Source organism: Dipodomys merriami, unplaced genomic scaffold, assembly GCF_024711535.1.
Source record: "Dipodomys merriami isolate MVZ:Mamm:240054 unplaced genomic scaffold, mDipMer1.0.p SCAF_19, whole genome shotgun sequence".
Taxonomy (NCBI): Eukaryota; Metazoa; Chordata; class Mammalia; order Rodentia; family Heteromyidae; genus Dipodomys; species Dipodomys merriami.
Genome location: NW_027203270.1, coordinates 22,702,957 through 22,722,635, shown reverse-complemented (window position 1 = coordinate 22,722,635; position 19,679 = coordinate 22,702,957). Strand labels below are relative to the sequence as shown.

The following is a 19,679-nucleotide window of genomic DNA, read 5'->3' as shown; positions in this document are numbered from 1 at the left end:
CTGAGTAGCTAGGATTACAGGTGTGAGCCACCAGCGCCCAGCTCTGGGCTGGTTTTGAAATGCAGATCTCAGCCACCTGAGTAGCTCAGATTACAAGCATGAGCCACTAACATTTTGTTCCTTAACATGAATTTGAATAGATCTATGGAGCCCCTAGAATGAGGTCCCCCAAGGCTGGTGAAGAGGTCTCCCCACTCAGAACATTGTGCATACTCTCTCTCTCTCTCTCTCTGGTGTTTCCCTTTCCTGGGAGAAAACTGCTTCAGCCAGCCTTGGGGGAGGGAAGGGGGAGCACTCCACAGCAGGATTCTCCTGTAGCTGCTCTCTCCTCTAGCTCCTGAACATGCTGGAATTCTAGCATTGTAACCAGGAGCTTGTTCTGCCAAGTCTGTACCTCCCCCTCCCCCCAACTTCCAGATACACTGAGCAAACAATGAGAAATGGCCCAGCGCCACCTTCAATTCACAAGGCATTTGTGGCCTGGAGATTGCCTGATTGTACACTAAGAAAGCCGATTCTTACTTTAAAATGTCTAGTAATTTCCTTTAGAAGAAAAGTTAGCCTATCCTGTTCTTAGGTGGTTTAAGCGTGAGTGTGTGTGTGTGTGTGTGTGTGTGTGTGTGTAGTAGCTCTGTCTGAGGGTGTGCCCAGCTAGCACACTGGACACCCTGTGCATCCAGCTATGCACCTGACAGCAAGTTCTTCCTTTGTAGGTAGGGGTACCAGGTTCCCAGGGCACTCCAGGAGATTCTGGAGTCTGCTTGTGGGAAGTGCCCAGTCTGAGGGCTCCAAGAGCATCTGTTGGGGGGAGGGCAGGTAGGAGAGGCCAGTTCTTTAGCTGAGGTCAGTCTGTGGCTGCTTGAGAGGAAGCCCCATTTCCCTCTTACTCTTCTTGGACCCTTGTCGAGTCTTGCCCGGCATCCAACAGGAAAAGAACCCTTTGTTCCCTACTTGTAGGAAGTCTAAGCTGCACTCCTTATCTACCATAGCCTTTCCTGGAGAAGGGGCCTGGATCAGGCTGCTCAGGGGGCCTGGCTCCAGCCGTGGCCTTGGCAACCTCCTCACTTTAAGTGCTTGGGGCAGAGGAGGTGGCAGATCTTGGCAACAGGTCTAGACCTTCATGAGAGCCTGCGTGCATCCTCAAGACTGGGCGACCCTTGAGTGTAAATAAGATGGAGGGGGGCTCCCTGGCTCGGAAGAATGGGAGGCAAAAATCGGTTAACAATGGAAACTGGCGGTTTAGCCTCAGCCTTCCAGGAAAGTGCATCACCCCTAGAGACTGGGGAGGAGGGCGAACCCCTCCCCCCTCGGCTGACCTCGAGTGGGCCTGGGCCGAGCCTGACACCTAGCGGTCTCAGGAGCTGAGGGCTGAGCAGGAGTGGGGAGGCTGGGGGGGCATCCCTTCTGACCCCCCACCCCCCCACCCGCCAGGCCGCGGATCCCACGCATCCCCGAACGTGGGGGTCCCGGAAGGCAGGCCTCGAGCCGGATTCCGAAGGTTCCCCGAGTTCGGATCCACGGGCTGGGGTCACCACGAGGCGTCCCCAAGGCTCCGCGCGGCGGCCCAGGGTCTGGCAGAGCCCGGTGAGGCGCCGTGGGGGGGAGGCCCAGAGCTCGAGGGCTGTCCCGGGCAGCCGCAAACCGGGCCCGAGAGCGGGCGGCGCGGCGCGGGCACTTCCGGGCCCCCGGTGACCCGCGCACCGCGTGGTGCTCCCCACGGCCAACCCGCCGCCGTCGCCGCCCGGTCGCCATGGCGACGCCGTCGCGCCGAGGCCCGCGGAACCGGCCGAGCGGGCCGGGCGCGGCGCGGGGACGCTCGCGGGCCGGCTGGTGGCGCCGCGCGGCGGGACGAGGTAGGAGCTGCGGGAGACGGGGAGAGCGGGCCCGTAAACCCGGGAGAAGCGGGCGCGGGCGGGCGCTCCGGTGTGCGGGGGCCCGGCGGGGTGGCGGCCAGGTAAACCCCGGCTGCGGGGAGTGGGGACAGGGCGCGCGCGCACCGGCTTCCGCTCCCGGGCGGGCCGGGCTGTCCTCCGCGGACTCCCGGGCGGTGCTGCCTTCTCCATCCCCGGGGGGCGGGGAGGGGGTTCCCCGTCCCCGCGGGTCCCGCGTGGCCGGCCCCTCCCCGGAGCCCGCAGCCTGCTCCCTCCCTCAGCGCCTCCGCCCCAGACCCAGGCCTAGCGCACGCCCCTACCCTACGCTCCCCTGCTTGCTAAAGTGGGAATGCCAACTTGCTGGTGACCCCAGGTTCCAATCTAGGCCCCGTGGTTCATGTTTTCGAGCCAGGCGGGGTGGAAGTGGACCGACCAGCCTTTGCCACCACGGTTCTTTGACTCCTGAAACCCGGGCCCCCACCTCGGTCCCCTCGGCTGGGTCTTGCGTTGAAATGTCCAGCGGCTAGATGGGTCCCCTCTTCGCCTCTCAGCACCCCAGCGTCTGCGTCATCCTGCCCAGGCCTTGGGGGACGGGGGAACCCCCTGAGCTCTGGGTACTGCAGGTGCGGAACTGTGTGAAGATCGGGCCCTGCTGCTGCTCTGGACGCCAGGCTTGGCGGCCGGGCCGCCTCCCCTCTCGGCCTGCCCTTTCCCTGCGTTCTGTGGCACCGTCCCCAAGACTGTGCGCACTCTCCTTCTCTTTAGTGACCCTTTGCCAAGACTGGTTCTTTGAAGGTTTTCTTTTCCGAAGATCCACTAGAGGGTCTTTGAGGGATTTCTAAGATTCATAAAGTGAAGTCTCATCCTAGGTCCTTCCATTCTGTTCCTTTACAAAGCAAATGTAAAACCAAACCAAAACAAAGCCTTGCCACCCCCTCCGTGGACTTCGATTTCTCTCCACGCGCCCCTCCTCCCCTTAGATGGAGGCAGGAAAATTAGGCGGTCCCCAGCCCCACCCCTTTGTGGGAGGAGCTCCTGAATGCGGATGTGGAACGCTCTCGGGTCCCTGCCCCGCCACCTTCTCCTGGCAGGCTCAGCTCTGGCTTCTCCTAACTTGGGGTGGTTCCCTTGGCACTGGAGAACGGTCTAATGGCAGACGAACCACCTCCAAACCCCAGCTGCAGTGGGAAAACCGCACTCTGTTGTCTAATCAGTTCATAAATGTTTTGTGACTATGAAATGTCATACATTAAAAGCAGATTATTCTGCTTGTTTCCTTGCTCTGGGGTGCTTGTTGTGTGGGGGACTGAGGGTGGGCAGAAGGGGTGTGTGGATTCATTAGAGGGCTTAGAACTGTCAGCTGCCAGGTGGCTCTTGCTGGCCCCAAAACTCTTGCGTCAACGAATTGCTGCTGCTGTGTAATGCCGCAGATGCCATTGGGCCAGATTTAGTTTTCATTAGGCTGCTAATTGGCTGATGCCTACCGTGTGGCAGGCACTGGACCAGGCCTGCGTGCAGAGTCTCCCACTTAGTCTCTCTCCAGTCTAGTGAGGTAGGTTTCAGTGTCCCATTGAGCGGAGGCAACCTCAGAGAGGGGCCTTGTCTTGCTTGCGGGCACATTGTCCTAAACAGTGGAGCCCGCTTTGAAATCACAACCTGACCCGTTGTGTAAGGCTGCATTTTACCAGGCTGCATTGTGCCTTTCACAGGCTCTAGGTACATCAGCCTTTATGGAGTCCTTCCTTTACAAATAATATAATTAAAGGATACTTTACAGCTCGATTTGTACAAAGATAAATTATCTAATTATCTGGATAACTTATCCAGACTGTATTAACAACTAAAACATTTTCTTTGACTCTAAAAGTTTATCCTCAGATTTTAACCGACATGAAAATCTTTTCATTTTAACAGCTGGAAGAAGTGGCTGAGCCCCTCCCCCTCTATCCCCAATGCTGACTGGAACAGCCTGCTTTCTACCTGAGGTACCTTGGGTGGGGGTGGTAAGAGATTGTCCTGCCCCACAGTTCAGCCCTCAGTTTCCCTTTTCTCATCATGTTCTGGGACAGCTGGGATATTTCCATCCTTCAAAGAAAGATCCAGATCCTACTCCCGTCACAGTCTTTTTCTAACTCAGTTAAGACCCTCTGCAATAAGCCTGACTAAAACAGGCTTCCCAATGGCCAGCCTTCCCTTCTCTGCCCTCTGCTGCCCGGGGCTGTGCAACGTGTCCAGTGTCTGGTGCTCAATAATGAGATTAGACCTGGTTGCCTTTTAATAAAACACAGCGGGCATGGGGAGGGAGCTCACTGCTTAGTGCAGGTTAGGCCCTCGGGGCAGCTATGTCTCTGGTGATTATATTAAGTGGGCGTCTGACTGCAGGCAATGTGTACATGCTGGGGTCTGTATGTTTGATTGTCATAGCGGAAAGTTCCAGAAGCTGTCAGATACCTGTCAAACCCCTCCCCTCCCAAATCTTGTTCTGAGAGAGGATGGCAAGTAGCAGTGGACAGGGAACTGTGGGAGCCTCCTGGGATTGCAAGACTGGTCTGAGCCGGGCGTGGTGGTGCATTTGAGAGGCTGAGGGGAGAGAATTTCAAGTTCAAGGCCAGCCTGGCTATAGTTTGACACACTGTCTTAAAAAACAGCAATAGCAACAACAACAACAACAAAAAACATGTTACAACCTGCTGTGACTGGGGACAATGGACACCATGATGGAACTGAGGTTTAGGGTACCGGGGGCCTGAAGTTTTCCGTCAGCTTCAGGTGCCCTGGGCCCGCTTTACAAGGTATCTATTGAATAGGATACAAGGGCATACATGCAGAAAGTAAGGTTACAATATCCTTGAAGTCACAAGAATCAATAATGTGATACAATCTTAATCTATCCACCAATCTTAATCTAAACACCAATTGTGGTATAATCTTACTCAAGTGATAAATAACCTCTTTATCTTAAGAAGCAGGTGTAAGCAGTAAATGACTTATAATTTGCATAGACTTTTGTCTGTCCCCAAGCTCCCAGAAAGTTTGGTGTGGAATTAGCCTACACCTGGGATAGAAATCTGAATTCTCATCAAGCCAAGACTATTGACCTTTTCAGGAAACTGAAAACCTTTCTGGTCTCACAGCTCAGCCTTTGGGGACAGAAAAAGAAAGGAAGAAAAGAGGAAGAGGAGGAGGAGGAGGAAGAGGAGATTGCCAGAGCCCACAGTTGTGCTCTGAGAACAGAGGCAAAGAACAGCTTACCATGTGGGAGCACCCTGTTAGGAAGGGGTGATTCAGTCAGGACTGGGAAAGAAAGGACTGTGACTCAGGCACTGGCTCACTGGGAAGCAAATCTTATCTGGTTTCAATGCTTGAAAATATGCCCTGGAGTCAGGTGCCAGTGGCTCACGCCTGTAATCTTAGCTACTCAGGAGGCTGAGAGCTGAGGATCATGGTTCAAAGCCAGACCAGGGAGGAAAGTCCGTGAGACACTTATCTCCAATAAATCACCAGAAAACTAGAAGTGGTGCTGTGGCTCAAGTGGTAGAGCGTTAGCCTTGAGCTAAAGAACTGAGGGACAGTGCCCAAGCCCAGAGTTCAAGCCCCATGGACTGACCAAAACACAAAAAGAAAAAAGAAAGAAAGAAAATATGCCATGGTCAGGCCAGGCTCTGCCCAGAGCTGTCCATCTGTGCAGTCCCTCCTTGGCTACAGTGAGTTGTCCATTATGTTGAACTGAACCAAATTGCAAGAAGAGATCCTTGCCACTCAAGGACTTCCCATTCATCTATTTGTTTTGAGACAGGATTTTACTATGTGGTGCTGGCTAGCCTTCAATTTGAGATCCTCCTACTTCAGCCTCCTCAGGCTGGGTTACAAGTGTGGACTATCATGCCCAGCACTATTTTGTCTTTTTTTTGGGGGGAGGTAAGTCTGGACTTCTCACACTTGGAAATGTTAACTGTGGCCCTAGGCCCACCTAAGGCAGATGATCTTGCTTGGTGCGGGTGAGTTTGCTGCCACTCCTCTTGCCAAGATCTGGTAGCATCTTCATACCAGAAGACTCCAGTAGTTCCAAAGGCCCTCCCTTGTGTCTGTCTTCCTCCCAGGCTGCTCACTTGATTTCTTGGGCTCTGTGGCCTGGGAGAGCTGCCCTGGTGGTATCAAATGACAGTCTCTCAGCTCACTTGCCCTTCTGAACTTCTCTCCCACCCACCCACTGCTACCCATTGTTTCCTAGGATTGCAGCAAGGCAGCACCCATACTTGGTACCATGGCAGTATTGGGGGTGGGTGGGAATGGAGCAGGAGGCTGGAGGGAGATGGGGAAGAGTATTGGACTCTGGGGCAAAGTAACCTCCTCAGTAAGAGCTGCTGGGACCTGGTGTGACAGCATCACCAGCTGGAGACCAGACTACAGGGCAACCTTCATGAAAGGAGACAGACCTCTCTCAGGTGTAGTGGGAAGGGCCAGATGATTACAAAGAATACACACGCTGTAACTTGTGCCCAGGTGGAAGGCAGGGACTGTGTCTTCGCTATATGATACCTAGTAGGAACACCTAGCTCCTACACAGAGTAGGAGTTCAAAAAGCAGTTGAAGATCACTGGTGGCTCACATCTATAATCCTAGCTACTCAGGAGGCTGGGAGCTGAGGATCTCAGTTGGAAGCCAGCTCCAGCAGGCAAGCCCATGAGAATCCCATCTCCAACGAACCACCAAAAAGCTGTAAGTGGAGCTGTGGCTCAAGTGGTAGAGTGCTATCCTTAAGCAAAAAAGCTCAGGGACAGCACTCAGGTCCTGAGTTCAAACCCCAGGACTAGCACAAGAAAACAAAACAAAACAGGGTCTGGGAATGTGGCTTAGTGGTAGAGTGCTTGCTTAGCATGAAACCCTGGGTTTGATTCCTGAGTGCCATATACACAGAAAAAGCCAGAAGTGGTGCTGTGGCTCAAGTGGTAGAGTGCTAGCCTTGAGCAAAAGAAGCTCAGGGGCAGTGCTCAAGCCCTGAGTTCAAACCCCAGAACTGGCAAAAAAAAAAAAAAAAAAAAGAAAAAGAAAAGAAAAAGAAAGAAAGAAAGAAAAAAGAAAGAGAAAGAAAAAGAAAACAAAACATCACTGTTGAGTGGCACAGATATTTGCTGGTTGAAACTTGGGATGTGGGCTATACTCTTTCCTGTTAGGCTTACGGTATCCCCATGTGAAGAGCTTGTGGCTCCCTGGCTGTTGGGTCCCCCCTCTCCTCTCCTCCCCTTCCCCCCCACCCCCAGCCCAGCTTGCTCCATGTCATCATTGGTGGGCAGGTGCAAGTAGCACTTGGCAGCGGATGTCCCAGGAACTCAGGACTGAATGTTCAGTGTTAGGGCACCCTGGGAGGAGAGCCTCGCTTGGGTTTCTGTCTGCCTCATGGAGAGATTAATTGGCACAGCAGAGCAGGGTATGGCTCCCCCATACCCCTGGATCTGCACTTTGTATTTGACTTGTGTTAAGAAGTTGTGGCAGGCCAGCCTGCCTCAGGCAATGTTCCTTCTGTTCTTCTCGATAGGGCTAATCAGATTCCCGCACTCTGAGCTCTCTGGAGATGAATCTAATAAGGGAGGGTGACCTGGGGAGGATGCAGGGGCGCTGAGAAGAACCGCATTCTCCTTTTTGTATTCCCTGAGAGAGTCAGGGAGAGGCATTACAGTCCCCTAGAACAGCCAGTCCCCTCCCAGTCTCCAAGACGTGGACAAGACAGAACCCAAGAGGGTAAGGAGGTGTGGAGAGTGTGGGGGACAGAAGGAGGGGCTGGGGACAAAGTGGTGAGCAGGATGGCCACCCTGGGCCTGGAGTGTGCCAGCACAGAGTGTGCCGGCAGCAGAGAGCAGGTTGCTGGGTGGGAGGGATGGAGCCTGGCAGGCCAAAGGTTGTGTTGTTGGTGCTTAGACCCCAGAGCCTCCTCTCCCCTCCTGCAGGTGACATTTTAGTGGCAGGAAAGGGATGACAGGGCTGTCAGACAGAGGGTGGGGGTGGTGGCCCGTGGCTATTGCTGGTGGAGGGAGGTGGTTGATGGGAGAGGACTTTGACCTTGGATGCGTTTTAAGGTCTGTGGGTGTCCAGGTGGAGGGGGAAGCATGGTAGGCCACAGAAATGGGGCTGGATTTGGAGGAAGGGCAGAAGTGGAGGACATTTTGCAGTCATGCAGAGCCACAGGTAGCAAGTGACAAGAGTTCTACAAATAGGGGTTCATTGTTGGCCAGGGCTTTGGAAATAGCATTTCTGTGGGAGTGTGGCTCCAGGCTGTGTTTCTGGAAGATGGTTTGAGAGAACCCGCAAAACACTGAGAAAGAACCTGACCCTTCCACGGACAAGTGTACAAAGATGGCCGCTTGGTGTGGTGACCTAGTGAGAACCTGGGAACGGCTCTTGGCCATGGCGTGGTGAAGAGACCAGTCAGCAGTGGTACAGGCCATGTGTGCAGTTAGTGGACCAAGGAGGAAGATGCAGGTTCTCTCTCTCTCTCCCTCTCCCTCTCCTCTCCCCTCTCTCCCTCCTTTCTGCATCTCTGTTTCTCTCTCTCTCTCTCCCTTCTCCATCTCTGTTTCTCTCTCACTCCGTTTCTCTGTTTCTCTCTGTCTCTCTGTCTCTTTGTCTCTCTCTCTCTTTCCCTCCCTCCCTCCCTCCCTCCTCCTTCCCATGCTGGTCCTAGGGCTTGAACTCAGGGTCTGGGCATTATCCTTGAGCTTATTTTGCTTAATGTGACTGCTCTACCACTTGAGCCACAGCTCCACTTCTGGCTTTTTGGTGGTTAAACAGAGTTAAGAGTCTCACAGACTTTCTTGCTCAGGCTGGCTTTGAACCATGTTCCCTAGATCTCAGTCTCCAGAGTAGCTAGGATTATAGGTGTGAGCCACTGATGCCTGACCTCCTTTCTTTTGAATTGGTGGAGGTGCTAATAGTTGTCAGCGGGGGCAGAGAATTGGGGTGTGTAGGTGGAACTCCGGTGTCAGGAGGAGACTGCATGCTTCGCATGAGCCTTGCAGGGCCATTGTGGAAGGCCAGCGCTGTCTCTGTTTGCCCCTTCACTTGCTGCTGGCACCCTGCTGCAGGGGCAGGTGGCCCGCAGCTGTGATGGCAGTGGGCTAGGTTCTTCCTCAGGATTCTGACAGGTTCCCTTGCCATTTTCCAGAAACACAGCCACACTCCCACAGTGGGTGCGAATGTTGTTTCCAAAGCAAACCCCTTAGTACAGAGTGGGATTCTGTCCTGAGCAGCAAGGCCAGGCCTGCCCCGGGGCCTCGCTTGGGGAAATCTAAGTCAGGCAGCTCCCCCCCCTCACCCCCCACATGTCAGTGGATGGATGACAAGCCAGGAATTTTATGTGAGGCTTGGCCCCCACCTCAGCTCCATGGGCCCTAGGTCTGGGCAGACAGGAAGGGAAGGAGGTCTGGGGCTCCCCTGCCCCCTAGTGGTTGGACGCACTTTCTCTACAGGACAGTCAGCTATGGGTGCCAGGGCTGGCCCTGGGAGGGATGGGGGTAATGGTGGGGGGACTCCTCTTTATCAAGACTTGGAGTTGAGAAGTCAGGGAGGGGTCAGGCGGCCATTGATCGCCTCAGCTGTACTTTTCCATCCATCTGGGGACAGTACCTTGAAGGAATTCGCCCATGTCTCATCATTTACCTCTCAGCCTAACCAAAGAAAACCCAAGGCCTCTTGAAACAGTACAGCTCACGCATGGTGCCCATGTTCACATCCGAATTTAGGGTGTTTCCCCTTGCCCCCCCTCCTTGCACATGGAACACGATTGAGATTCTGTCTGAGTGGGTAGACAGGCTGGGCCTCCGGCTGAGCTGGGTCTAGGGGGTGGGTGTGCAGTCAGCACAGGGGCAGAGGAGGTGGAAGAGGAGATGTGTAGAGATGGATGAATTTTCTGCCCTCTGGGCTTTGTCTTTCCTGCAGACGCAGCCTCAGCATGGACGGCAGTGCCAGCCCCATGCCCACCCCCAGGGCACTACCATACTATGTGGCCTTCTCTCAGCTGTTGGGCCTGACTGTGGTGGCTGTGACTGGGGCCTGGCTGGGTCTGTACCGAGGGGGCATTGCCTGGGAAAACGTGCTGCAGTTTAACGTGCACCCCCTCTGCATGGTCATTGGCATGATCTTCCTGCAGGGTGATGGTGAGTCTCCATGGGGCCAGCTCCTGAGAGCTGCCTCAGCTGTGGTGGTCCTGGGGAGGGGAGGTAGATGTCACTTTGAGTTCTCTTCCAGTTTGACAAATCAAAGATTCTAAAAAAGAAAGAAGGAAGCTGGGATAGAACTTGGGGAGAGAGTTTAAACCTTGGCCCTGAGGTTAATGGGTAGCATCTGCCCTGCAATTGGCTAGCACTTTCCCTTACTGCTTTTGCAAGGGGCATCTGTGTGTGTGCATGCACGCACAGACACAGACAGACAGACACACTCCTCTTCTAGAGCAGACAGCCAGGGCTTGACTGTGAGGTAGGCTGCCTCCAGGGTGGCTAAGAAGTGGGAGAAGCAGCAGGAGTGTGTGCATATGTAGATTGTTGCACTTGGACTTGGCTGAGCTAGAGCTCCTTTCCCTGGGATGGGAGCCAGGCATGTTTAGTTTGCACCCTGCTGGCAAGCTAGGGACCCAGGGATCTGGATCTCTTCCTAGAGGCAGTCCTGGTGGCAGCCACTAAGAGCAGCAGATCCTAGGAGGCATCCCTAAGGGCCCTGGCCCTGCCCACCAAGCAGTGGGGATTAGGTGGGGATGGCAGGTCCAGTTTGGGAACTTGGAGCCTGCTTTGCCAAAGGCAGTGACCCTTCAGCTTCAGCACTGGACTCTCTAAGAAGCAACATCACTAAAAGGTGTTGTCACTGCATGACTAGCACAAGATGCCCCAATGAATAAATTCACTGGACACCTGGCAAGAAGTGGAGGGGTGGAGGGAGGGTGTTGCTGGGCCTGTGGGTGAAGACTGAGGGCAGAGCCCCACCTTTGCGGCCTCTTGTAGTGGCAGAGCCTGTGGAAAAGCTTCTATCCTGGTCTCTGAATGTGCATGATGTGAATGATGGGGTAGTGCAAAGGCCTGGAGCTGCCGGAGGCTCCAGCGAGCCCTCTGTTATCCTGTTCTCATCCAAAGATGGTTGCCGTCCTTTGCATTTAACTCTGATCCATGTCTGCTGGCATGAGCCTCCTGGCTGCTTGGCCAGCACCTGCCTACTGCAACTTATGCTCTCTCTCTCCTTCCTGTAAGCCCTGCTGGTTTACCGCGTCTTCAGAAAAGAGGCCAAACGCACAACCAAGGTGCTGCACGGGCTGCTGCATGTCTGTGCATTCGTCATTGCCCTGGTGGGTAAGTTCCTGGCATAGCCTTCCCTTGTCCCACCTGCTGCTTGGGCTCGGGCACAGCCTCTGATCACACACTGTACCTTTTCCGGAGCTGTACACTCCCTACTCGCTCCCCCACAGGCGTCCCAGGCCAGGACACTGGCTCCCCACCCCCCTCCCCCACAGGCATCCCAGGCCCGGACACTGGGTGCTGGCAGGAAGGGCTGGACCAGAGCCCAGAAGTTGTGGCCAGGCGGCTTCCCTCGGGTCATCCCACCCTTTTCCACATCCAACTCTATCCTCACGAGGCCCCTGTTTCTGGTCCAGGCTTGGTAGCTGTGTTCGACTATCACAAGAAGAAGGGCTACGCGGACCTGTACAGCCTGCACAGCTGGTGTGGGCTGCTTGTCTTTGTTCTTTACTTTGTACAGGTGAGATCTTCCAGTGCCCCAGGTCCATGGCCACAAGGGATGCAGGAGGTAGAGGAGGGGAGTGGAGGAGTGGCCCATTTTCCAGGATGCATGCCCAAAGATGAGAGTTGGTTAGTCCAGTTGGAGCTGCCTTTAGAGGCTGAAATGGAAGCAAAACTAGGATTTTACAGTTCAGGGTGCCCTGGGCCCTTTCTCCCTTCCTGCCCACCTAGCCTGTGTTTAGTCTGACTCCCTCTCACACAGGGTGATGAATTGCCATAGGTCTAAAGCCTCAAGGCAAAAGCTTCTTAAGAAGGGATACTCAGGTGGGAGAGGCGAGGCAGGGTCCCTGGCAGGGTCTGGGGCAGGCCAGTGGCCAGCACCTCTCCTTTTCTTCTAGTGGCTTGTGGGCTTCAGCTTCTTCCTGTTCCCTGGAGCTTCATTTTCTCTCCGGAGCCGCTACCGCCCTCAGCACATCTTCTTCGGAGCCACCATCTTCCTCCTATCTGTGGGCACAGCCCTGCTTGGCCTAAAGGAGGCGCTGCTGTTTAAACTGGGGTGAGTATCCTCGGGCAGCAAGTGCAGGCCTGCAGCCTCTGCTGCACAGGATGTTTATGTACGGAGCCAGCTTTCTGTGACGTAGGCAGCAATGGCTTTTTTTTTGTCTGGGAAGGGATGCAGGGGCTGGTCTTGGTTTTGGCAAACCCAGTGTGTCTTTAACACTGGGGATCAGAATGACACTTGTCCTAATGAGAATCCCTGGGGTGGCTTCTCCCTTCTCCCTTTCCCTGCAGGTCCAAGTACAGCACATTTGAGCCTGAGGGGGTCCTGGCCAATGTGCTGGGCCTGCTGCTGGTCTCCTTCGCTGTGGTTGTGGTCTACATCTTGGCTCAAGCCGACTGGAAGCGGCCTCTCCAGGCTGAAGAGCAAGCTCTTTCCATGGACTTCAAGACCCTGACTGAGGGAGACAGCCCCAGCTCTCAATGAGGGCTGGTCCTCCTCGGGGGCTTGGCAGGGGTGGCTTTTCCATTCTGTGGGGTTCCCATAGGTGTCTTTTTGTTCACCCTTACCGAGGCTGTCTTCATGTCCCTGGGCAGAGGATGGGCAGCCTGGGTAGGGAATAGGGTTTATTTTGGCTAGATTCTAGGTTAGGGTTTGTCCTCTGTTCTCCCTCCTCCCTTTTAGCTATAGCGGTATCACATGACTCCTGTGAAGGCCTGCAGGAGACCTGTGCCCCTGTGCTGCTCCTTCAAATACAGAAGGCTTTGGGGGTCAGATGGTGGCAGATCCTTAGAGATGCTGGAGAGTGGCTCTGCCCTTTCTCAGGCTGCAGATGCCTGTGGTGAGGCCAGGGAAACTCCAGGGCTGAGATGGGAAGGCTGGGAAGAGCAACGGCTGCTGCTTTGTATAGTAGAGTTGTTGTCAGTGGAGCCAGTGATGATATGTCTCAAGTATGTTAGCATTCAGAGAAAAGCTCCCCAAGAGAAGGGAGGGAGTGGCCCAGGGAAGTGCTGTGATATGTCTCAGCCTAGCTGCCATCTTGAATCTCCTATTCCTTAACCCATGAGCCGAGGGATGGCTTTGTGTGAGTGGGAGGGAATAGATGCACTTGCCCTGGCCCATGAGGCTGGCCTGCTTGGAGGCAGCAGCCTCACAGCCGCCTGTCCCAGGATTCCTTTCTGCAGGGCCTGGGCTTAGCCCTGGTTTCCACTCAGGCCATCTCAGGCAGGGTCCAGGAGGCCAAGGGCACAGATACTTTCTAGGTTTTTAAGAAATGAGCAACCTCATGTTGCTCCACGAGGGGCTTCTGAGCTGGAGGCTGAGCCCCTCCCTTACCTGGGCCCATTGTGCAGGATGTTAGGATCAAGACAGAATAAGATGAGGCCCATGGTGTCTGCACATCACTCCAATCCCTAATGTACTGTTAGCTGAGTCACTGTTTGGCTTTAGTCTAGAAATAACATGATTAGAGCATCAATCTTGTGCTTTCCTGAGTTTGGTGAATATTTCCTTTGTTTTCTGGACTTTGAGGACAATTTTCTTTGACTGCTGACAACTTGGGACAGATATAGTTTGCCTAAGGAATACAATTTCTAAAACAGACTCCTATTGTTTTGAAAGTTGCCTTTTACCTTAAAGCTGCCTTTGAGAAACAGATTGGCCATCTGTCTCTCAGATTTGTAATGATGAGCCTCCTCCCCCAGTCTCTTCCATCTCTTCTCCACTCCCAGGATGATGCTTTGCTCCCAGGATCAACTGTGTACCTGGCAAGAATGGGGGTCTTATCAATCCTGTGATCACTGGCATACACACTCAAATATTTACACATGGGAAACTTGCCCTTAGACAAACTACCAAAGTACAATCATGCATCTCCCTTGCCAGGTTCTACAGAGAACAGGAACCCTGCATTTGTAATGAGACTGTAAACTGGTCTGTTTGCCAAAGTGTATGCTGGATGACTAAGGACCAAAGATGACCCCAACAGATGTGTGTGGTTTCAATGTTTGCTTGAGCCAGTCTCCTGATGTGCAACAGATGAATCAATAAATGTCTACAGCAGACTGCTTGCCAGCTTCATTGACTACAGCAACGGAAGGACTCGGAGCTCCAGCAGTTCTCCTAGGGTTGAGTCAGTTCTCCTAGGGTTGAGAGAAATTGTTCTCAGACTAGGGCTGGAAGGTCATGTGACTATCAGTGGTGGTTCCCTCCCCCCCCCCCCCCCTCCCCGCCTGCCCAGCACAGGACTGAAATGGGCCTATAGTGGTTGTGTTGTCCCAGTGGCTCATCCTCATATCAGACAATTTTCCTAAAGAATTGCTAGGATGGTGGCACTGCCTGTGCCTGGTAAGGGCTTAAAGCCTGCAGTATCCCCAAAGTACAGTATTCTTTCATTTTCTTTCCTTTTTTTGGTGCCAGCATCACTTAAGCCATACTTCTACTTCTGACTTTTCACTGGCTAAATGGAGATGAGAGACACAGGGATTTTTCTGCCTGGCCTGGTTTCAAATCATGATCATCAGATCTCAGCTCTTGAGTAGCTAGGATTACAGGCATGAGCTACCAGTGCTTTTGCCAGACCCCTATCTTAAAATAACAGGTCTGGGAATGTAGCTCAGTGCGAATTAGCTTGTCTAGCATAGTACAAGACGTTGATTTTGATCCCCAGCATGGCAACAACTCCCAAACCTCCCAAATGACCCAACAACAAAACAAAAACACATCCCTGAGGAGCTCACTATTTAAGGGGCCCTTATGGCAGATCCTAAGTTGTTTCCTTTGTCCAACCTTATCCTTTGTAAGCTGGTTTCTAAGGAGCTGGTAGAAAAGCCAGACCCTAGAGGTCTTTCTTTGAACCTTTCTTTGAACCAAGGCTTCCTTGTGGACCTTCATTTGCTTCCAAGTATTTAAAGTATATGGCTTGGCACATGTCACACAATGCTCAGGCACTGAGCTAGCCAGTGTGAAGGCAGAGGGAAGGATTAAAGACGATGGCACTATAGTTTATGTCGATCCTTTCCTGGACGGTTGCAGGAAGTCTTCACACCGACCCACACAGAGAAGTAGCCAGCTACAGTTGACAAAAAGGCCTCTGTTAGAAGAGGAAGCAAGCAGGAACTTCTGAAAGCTCTCTTGAGTTCTGCTTGCTTCTACTATGGGTGGTCTTGTATTCAGTTCGGGGAAAATTCTTGTTTCACCTTTAGCCTTTCTTCCAATGCCCCAGCAATCCTTTAAAAGCTGAGGTTTTGCTACCACTTATTCTCTTTCGATTTTTTTCTCTAGTACCTGGGTTTGAACTCAGCCTCACAATTGCTAGGCTGGAGCCCTAATATATGAGTTATGGCTCCAACCCTCCTTTTTTTTTGCTGGTTATTTTGGAGATGGAGTGTAGTGACTTTTCTGGCCTTGAGCCATGACCCTCTAGATCTCAGCTTCCTGAGTAGCTAGGATTACAGGTGTGAGCCACCAGTGCACAGCCCTCCTTTTGAATAGCTTTCAGACTAAGCAGGTGGTTCCTTTGAGTCTCCTCTGCTCTTCAAAGGCTATTATGGCATCCGGGTTGGGATGACTGGGCTTGCCCAGGCGATTTTCTGCTTCTGTAGGCTTTGGTCACTTGGGAAAGTGGATATGGTTACCCAGGAAAATGTCATTTAGCACAATCTGATGTCTAGAGGAAGCTGTCTCCTTCTTTGCTTGTATCTGAAGTAGACAAAGAGGTTTCAGTTAGGCAGGAAAGGCTTCATGTCTCACTGTCGGCCATTCTTTTTTTCTTTCTTTATATTCACAACTCAGCTAGCTAGCTTGCTTTCTATATGGCAAGAATTGGAAGTCTGGCCAGATTTCAGGAGGCTTGAAGCCACTGGAAGGTGTGAGCCTCTAGCTCTGTCCAGTTTTAGCTTTGGGATGTTCAGTGTGGGCTACCCCACTGCATCCTCAGACTCTCAACTGGACAGCCTGGATGGCAGCTCCCTGCAACCATGGGACTTGGGAAAGTGGTTATGCAAAATGAAGCAAGAGCACTCAGGCCTGGTGGCTTGCACCTATAGGCCCAGCTTACAAGGATGGGGGAGATGGCTTGAGTGCAGCAGCTCAGGGCCAGCCTAGGCAAGAATGAGACACCTGAATTTTTAAACAGTGTGCAGTAGGTTCCATGGAAAAGCCTTTTTTTTTTTTTTTTTGCCAGACCTGGGGCTTGAATTCAGGGCCCAGGCACTGTCCCTGTGGTTATGTGCCCAAGGCTAGTGCTCTGCCGTTTGAGCCACAGCTCTACTTCCAGCTTTTTGGTGGTTAATTGGAGGTAACAATCATGGATCTTCTTGCTCAGGTTGGTTTGGAATTGTGACTCGCAGATCTCAACTTCCTGATTAGCCAGGACTACAGGTATGAGCTACTGGCACCTGGCTAGAAAAGCCTTTTTATTTTTTGAAACTGGGCATGCACAGAGGCTTTGCCAAAGCCTAGAGCTGTCCCTGTGCCCACAGCTTGCTCCCGTGAGTGCCCATCACTGAGATGCTCAATGGCTTGGCTTGGTGAAGAGATGCAGGAAGGGGATGATGCTGAATCTGTAACAGTAGGCTAGGCCCAAACCATCAGAAATTTGGCCAAGGTCTTCCTCAGGGGTGGCGTCCTCACCTCAGTGAGGGAAACCTCAGAAGTTAGCTCCCTAGGCAGAGTGGAAGGAGAAAAGCAGCACAGCACCAGGTTTTTCCAAGTGTTAACCATTTATAAATAAGTACATTTGCTTTCGTACATACAGTTCATTGTACAGATGACGCTCTGTATACATGGGGCAGGAAAATGCATTCATTTGAACTTTTCACATCTATCTCACACAGCTCACATGTACAGACAAGAAAACTGCTCAAGCAAGTACAGCAAAGGAAAATGTCTTCCTTATGCACGGGGCTAGAGGCCTCCGCTGGGTGTGGGGCATCCCCACTGCACGAGTTCACGACTGTGTGGTGTTCAATATATCAGGATAGAGAACAAACATGCATTGGATAATATACTGTACAGAGAAAGTCTTTTACATCTGAGTTATAGAAAACCTAAAGGAAAACTAAGTGCATTAAAGCTTTTTCCAGCAAGTGTCTTGAAAGGACAGCAAAGAGGAAGAATCAAAATCATATTAGTACAAATCACTCTTTAATTGTAGACTGTACATGTCTGTACTAATTAAAATCATCTTAGATTTGGAGGAGACAGAACAGAGACACAGATGCTGCACTAGATGGAAAGGAGGCCATGCCTGAGAATGGCACCTGCCCTGAGCCTGACAAGGAACTGGCCCCACTCAGCAGGAATCAGCCAAAGGTAAAAAACAACAAAAAATCAGGACAGGAAGTGTAACTTACAGGAGTTCCAAAATAACCGTGAAGGAAGCAGAGATCTAGAGCCAGCATCTCTAACTTAAAAAAATTTTTTTTTTCTTTTTCTCCAGCAAATTGGTACACAGTAAGGCAGGTACATTCAAGTACTGAATTTTCCAGAATTAACTCTCTGTCTGGTCCTGGGGACTAAAGGATATGAGTTGAGTCCTAGCCAGATTTTCTGGTTAGTGATTAGTGAAAGACAAATTCAGCCATCAAGTGCTACAAAAACAAGCAGCTAGGTCACTTTCTTTCCACAGAGTAGGTCTGTCTGAAAACAACATCCCCCCCGCCCCCCCCCCCAAACCATGCTGGCCTGCATATCCATGCTTCCAGCTGCAACCTGACTGCTCAGCCAAGTGTAGGGATCACAGAGTCAGTGGGAAGAAATGATAGGGTAAGGAGACATGAAAGTAACACTTGATTTTTGGTGTCCAATTATACGTTCATTTGGTACTGACTTTCAAAGCTCTGACTGTGACCATCGTGTGGCCACAAGCATCTCAGGGTGGTTCAGCTGCTGTGAGGCATTGGACACCGAAATGAAGGTCACCAACACTTCAGCCCTTGAGTGGTCTGTATTACAAAAGGAGTTGATGAAGACCCAGTGATTATTCAAGTAGCTCTGCACAGTGGCTCACCAGCCCCATTGTGCTTGTGTCCAGGCCCCCAGCCAGCCACCTTTCCTTGGGAGCAGCCAGAGCCAAGTTCAAGGCATTGCATGGTGAAGGTTTCCATGACGCGTCTTTGTAGGTAGCTCTTACCCCTAAGCCCTTTGTTCATTGTTAGTCATGGTAGATGGTCGGTCTGGAGTTCCTAGAGGAAAAGGAGAAGCCACACCTTCCAGCAAGCGCGCGCAGGGAGGCAGAGCCCTGGGTGTGGCGCTTCGAAGGTCGGCTTCTTGAGAAGTGGGCAGCCCAAGGATAGGCAGGCAGGGTGAGTGAGTGAGGCTGCTGAACACTGGGAGCCTCAACAGATGGGCACGGGGGTGGCACATCCTGCTTCCTGGGGGAGCCTGTTCCATTTTGTGGCAAAGATTCAGTGAACTGGTTTTATCCAAGGCATTTCTGCAGTAAAAAAATAACTATCTTTGAAACAAACCACTCGACTATGACTTTTAGAGTTATAAATAAAAGTTGGATGCTGAGAAGAACTGAAAGGAGGGATGCTCATGGGGGAAGAAAAGGGTCCTCCACACACCCACCCATCCACCAGAGCAAGGGAGTTCTACTCAACCTTCTCCCAGCCTTTACCTGGCTGAAGGTTCTAAGCAGGTAGCATTCAGAGTCTGTCTTGCTACAACTGGCAGGGTTGATTGAAGACTCCCTCAGGCCTTAGTCCCCTTCTTCCTGAACCTCACAGTCTATAGGCCTGCCTGCTGCCCTGGATGCAGCCCCTCCAGAGGGGGCATAGCCATTCTTCGCTACCAGACAAGCACGTTGCAGAGCCACAGTGACACCTAGCGGTAAGTACGGTGAAGCACAAGTGACGTCCACATATCCCACTTACAAGACTAAAGTCTAAGGAAAAATACTTATGGATATTAAATTAGATACTGGTTTTAACTTTTTTCTATTGGGTACATCTCTGGAATATAAAAATACCAATATTTAGAGGGGGGTTCATAAACTACTATACAATATAAGGATGGAGAACACCTTTGTCTAAGCTGTTCTGTTCACAATAATTTAGGAAAAGTGTTTAAGAATAATCCAGGCTTAACTAAAATCAGCCAACTGGTATATCTGGACGACCTGGAACACTGTACATGATTCTAATTAGTGGAATTTTCCTGAGCCATCAAGTTTAAGTTAAACACATCTAAAAAGGGGTACATGGGAGAGGAACAAGAAGGGTTTGTGCTCTATTAACTTGGGACTTTAATAGCGCACATCTACAACCCGGACAGATACAACAGCAGATACAAAATGGTCTCCATTTTGTCCGTGCCAAATTCTCATGTTATATAGGCTTTCCCTTTACTTTGTAAATAAACATTAATTTTTAATTGTTGTGTGCCTTACTGATCCAGTAAATAAAGTAACCATGTCTCAGGAGTCCCTAAGAAAATTGCTGGAAAAGCACTTTAAAATCACTGCAAATATTTTTTAAGTTTTAAAAATTCTTAGTCTTTTTGATGCTTATATACAAGTTATTTCTTGTGCTATAAGTGTACCCACTGCTTGATTTCTTTCTTTTCCTTGTTTTTTTTTTCCCTCAAAAA

At 51.6% G+C, this 19,679-nt stretch overlaps 1 protein-coding gene across 3 annotated transcripts; it reads left to right on the top strand.

The window, feature by feature from the left end:
• Positions 1–1,765: 1,765 nt before the first annotated feature.
• Cyb561 (cytochrome b561) lies at positions 1,766–14,149 on the top strand. 3 transcript variants are annotated; one of them, XM_070027725.1, is made up of 7 exons: positions 1,766–1,853; positions 3,786–3,856; positions 9,804–10,021; positions 11,102–11,200; positions 11,503–11,606; positions 11,986–12,143; positions 12,380–14,149. In XM_070027725.1, exons 3-7 carry the CDS (start codon positions 9,817–9,819, stop codon positions 12,570–12,572), a joined length of 759 nt encoding a protein of 252 aa, XP_069883826.1. In that variant the 5' UTR covers positions 1,766–1,853; positions 3,786–3,856; positions 9,804–9,816; the 3' UTR covers positions 12,573–14,149. The 3 variants fall into 3 exon arrangements, with proteins under 3 accessions (XP_069883826.1, XP_069883827.1, XP_069883828.1); XM_070027726.1 differs by lacking the exon at positions 1,766–1,853 and adding an exon at positions 2,421–2,494; XM_070027727.1 differs by lacking the exons at positions 1,766–1,853; positions 3,786–3,856 and adding an exon at positions 7,427–7,610.
• Positions 14,150–19,679: the final 5,530 nt, after the last annotated feature.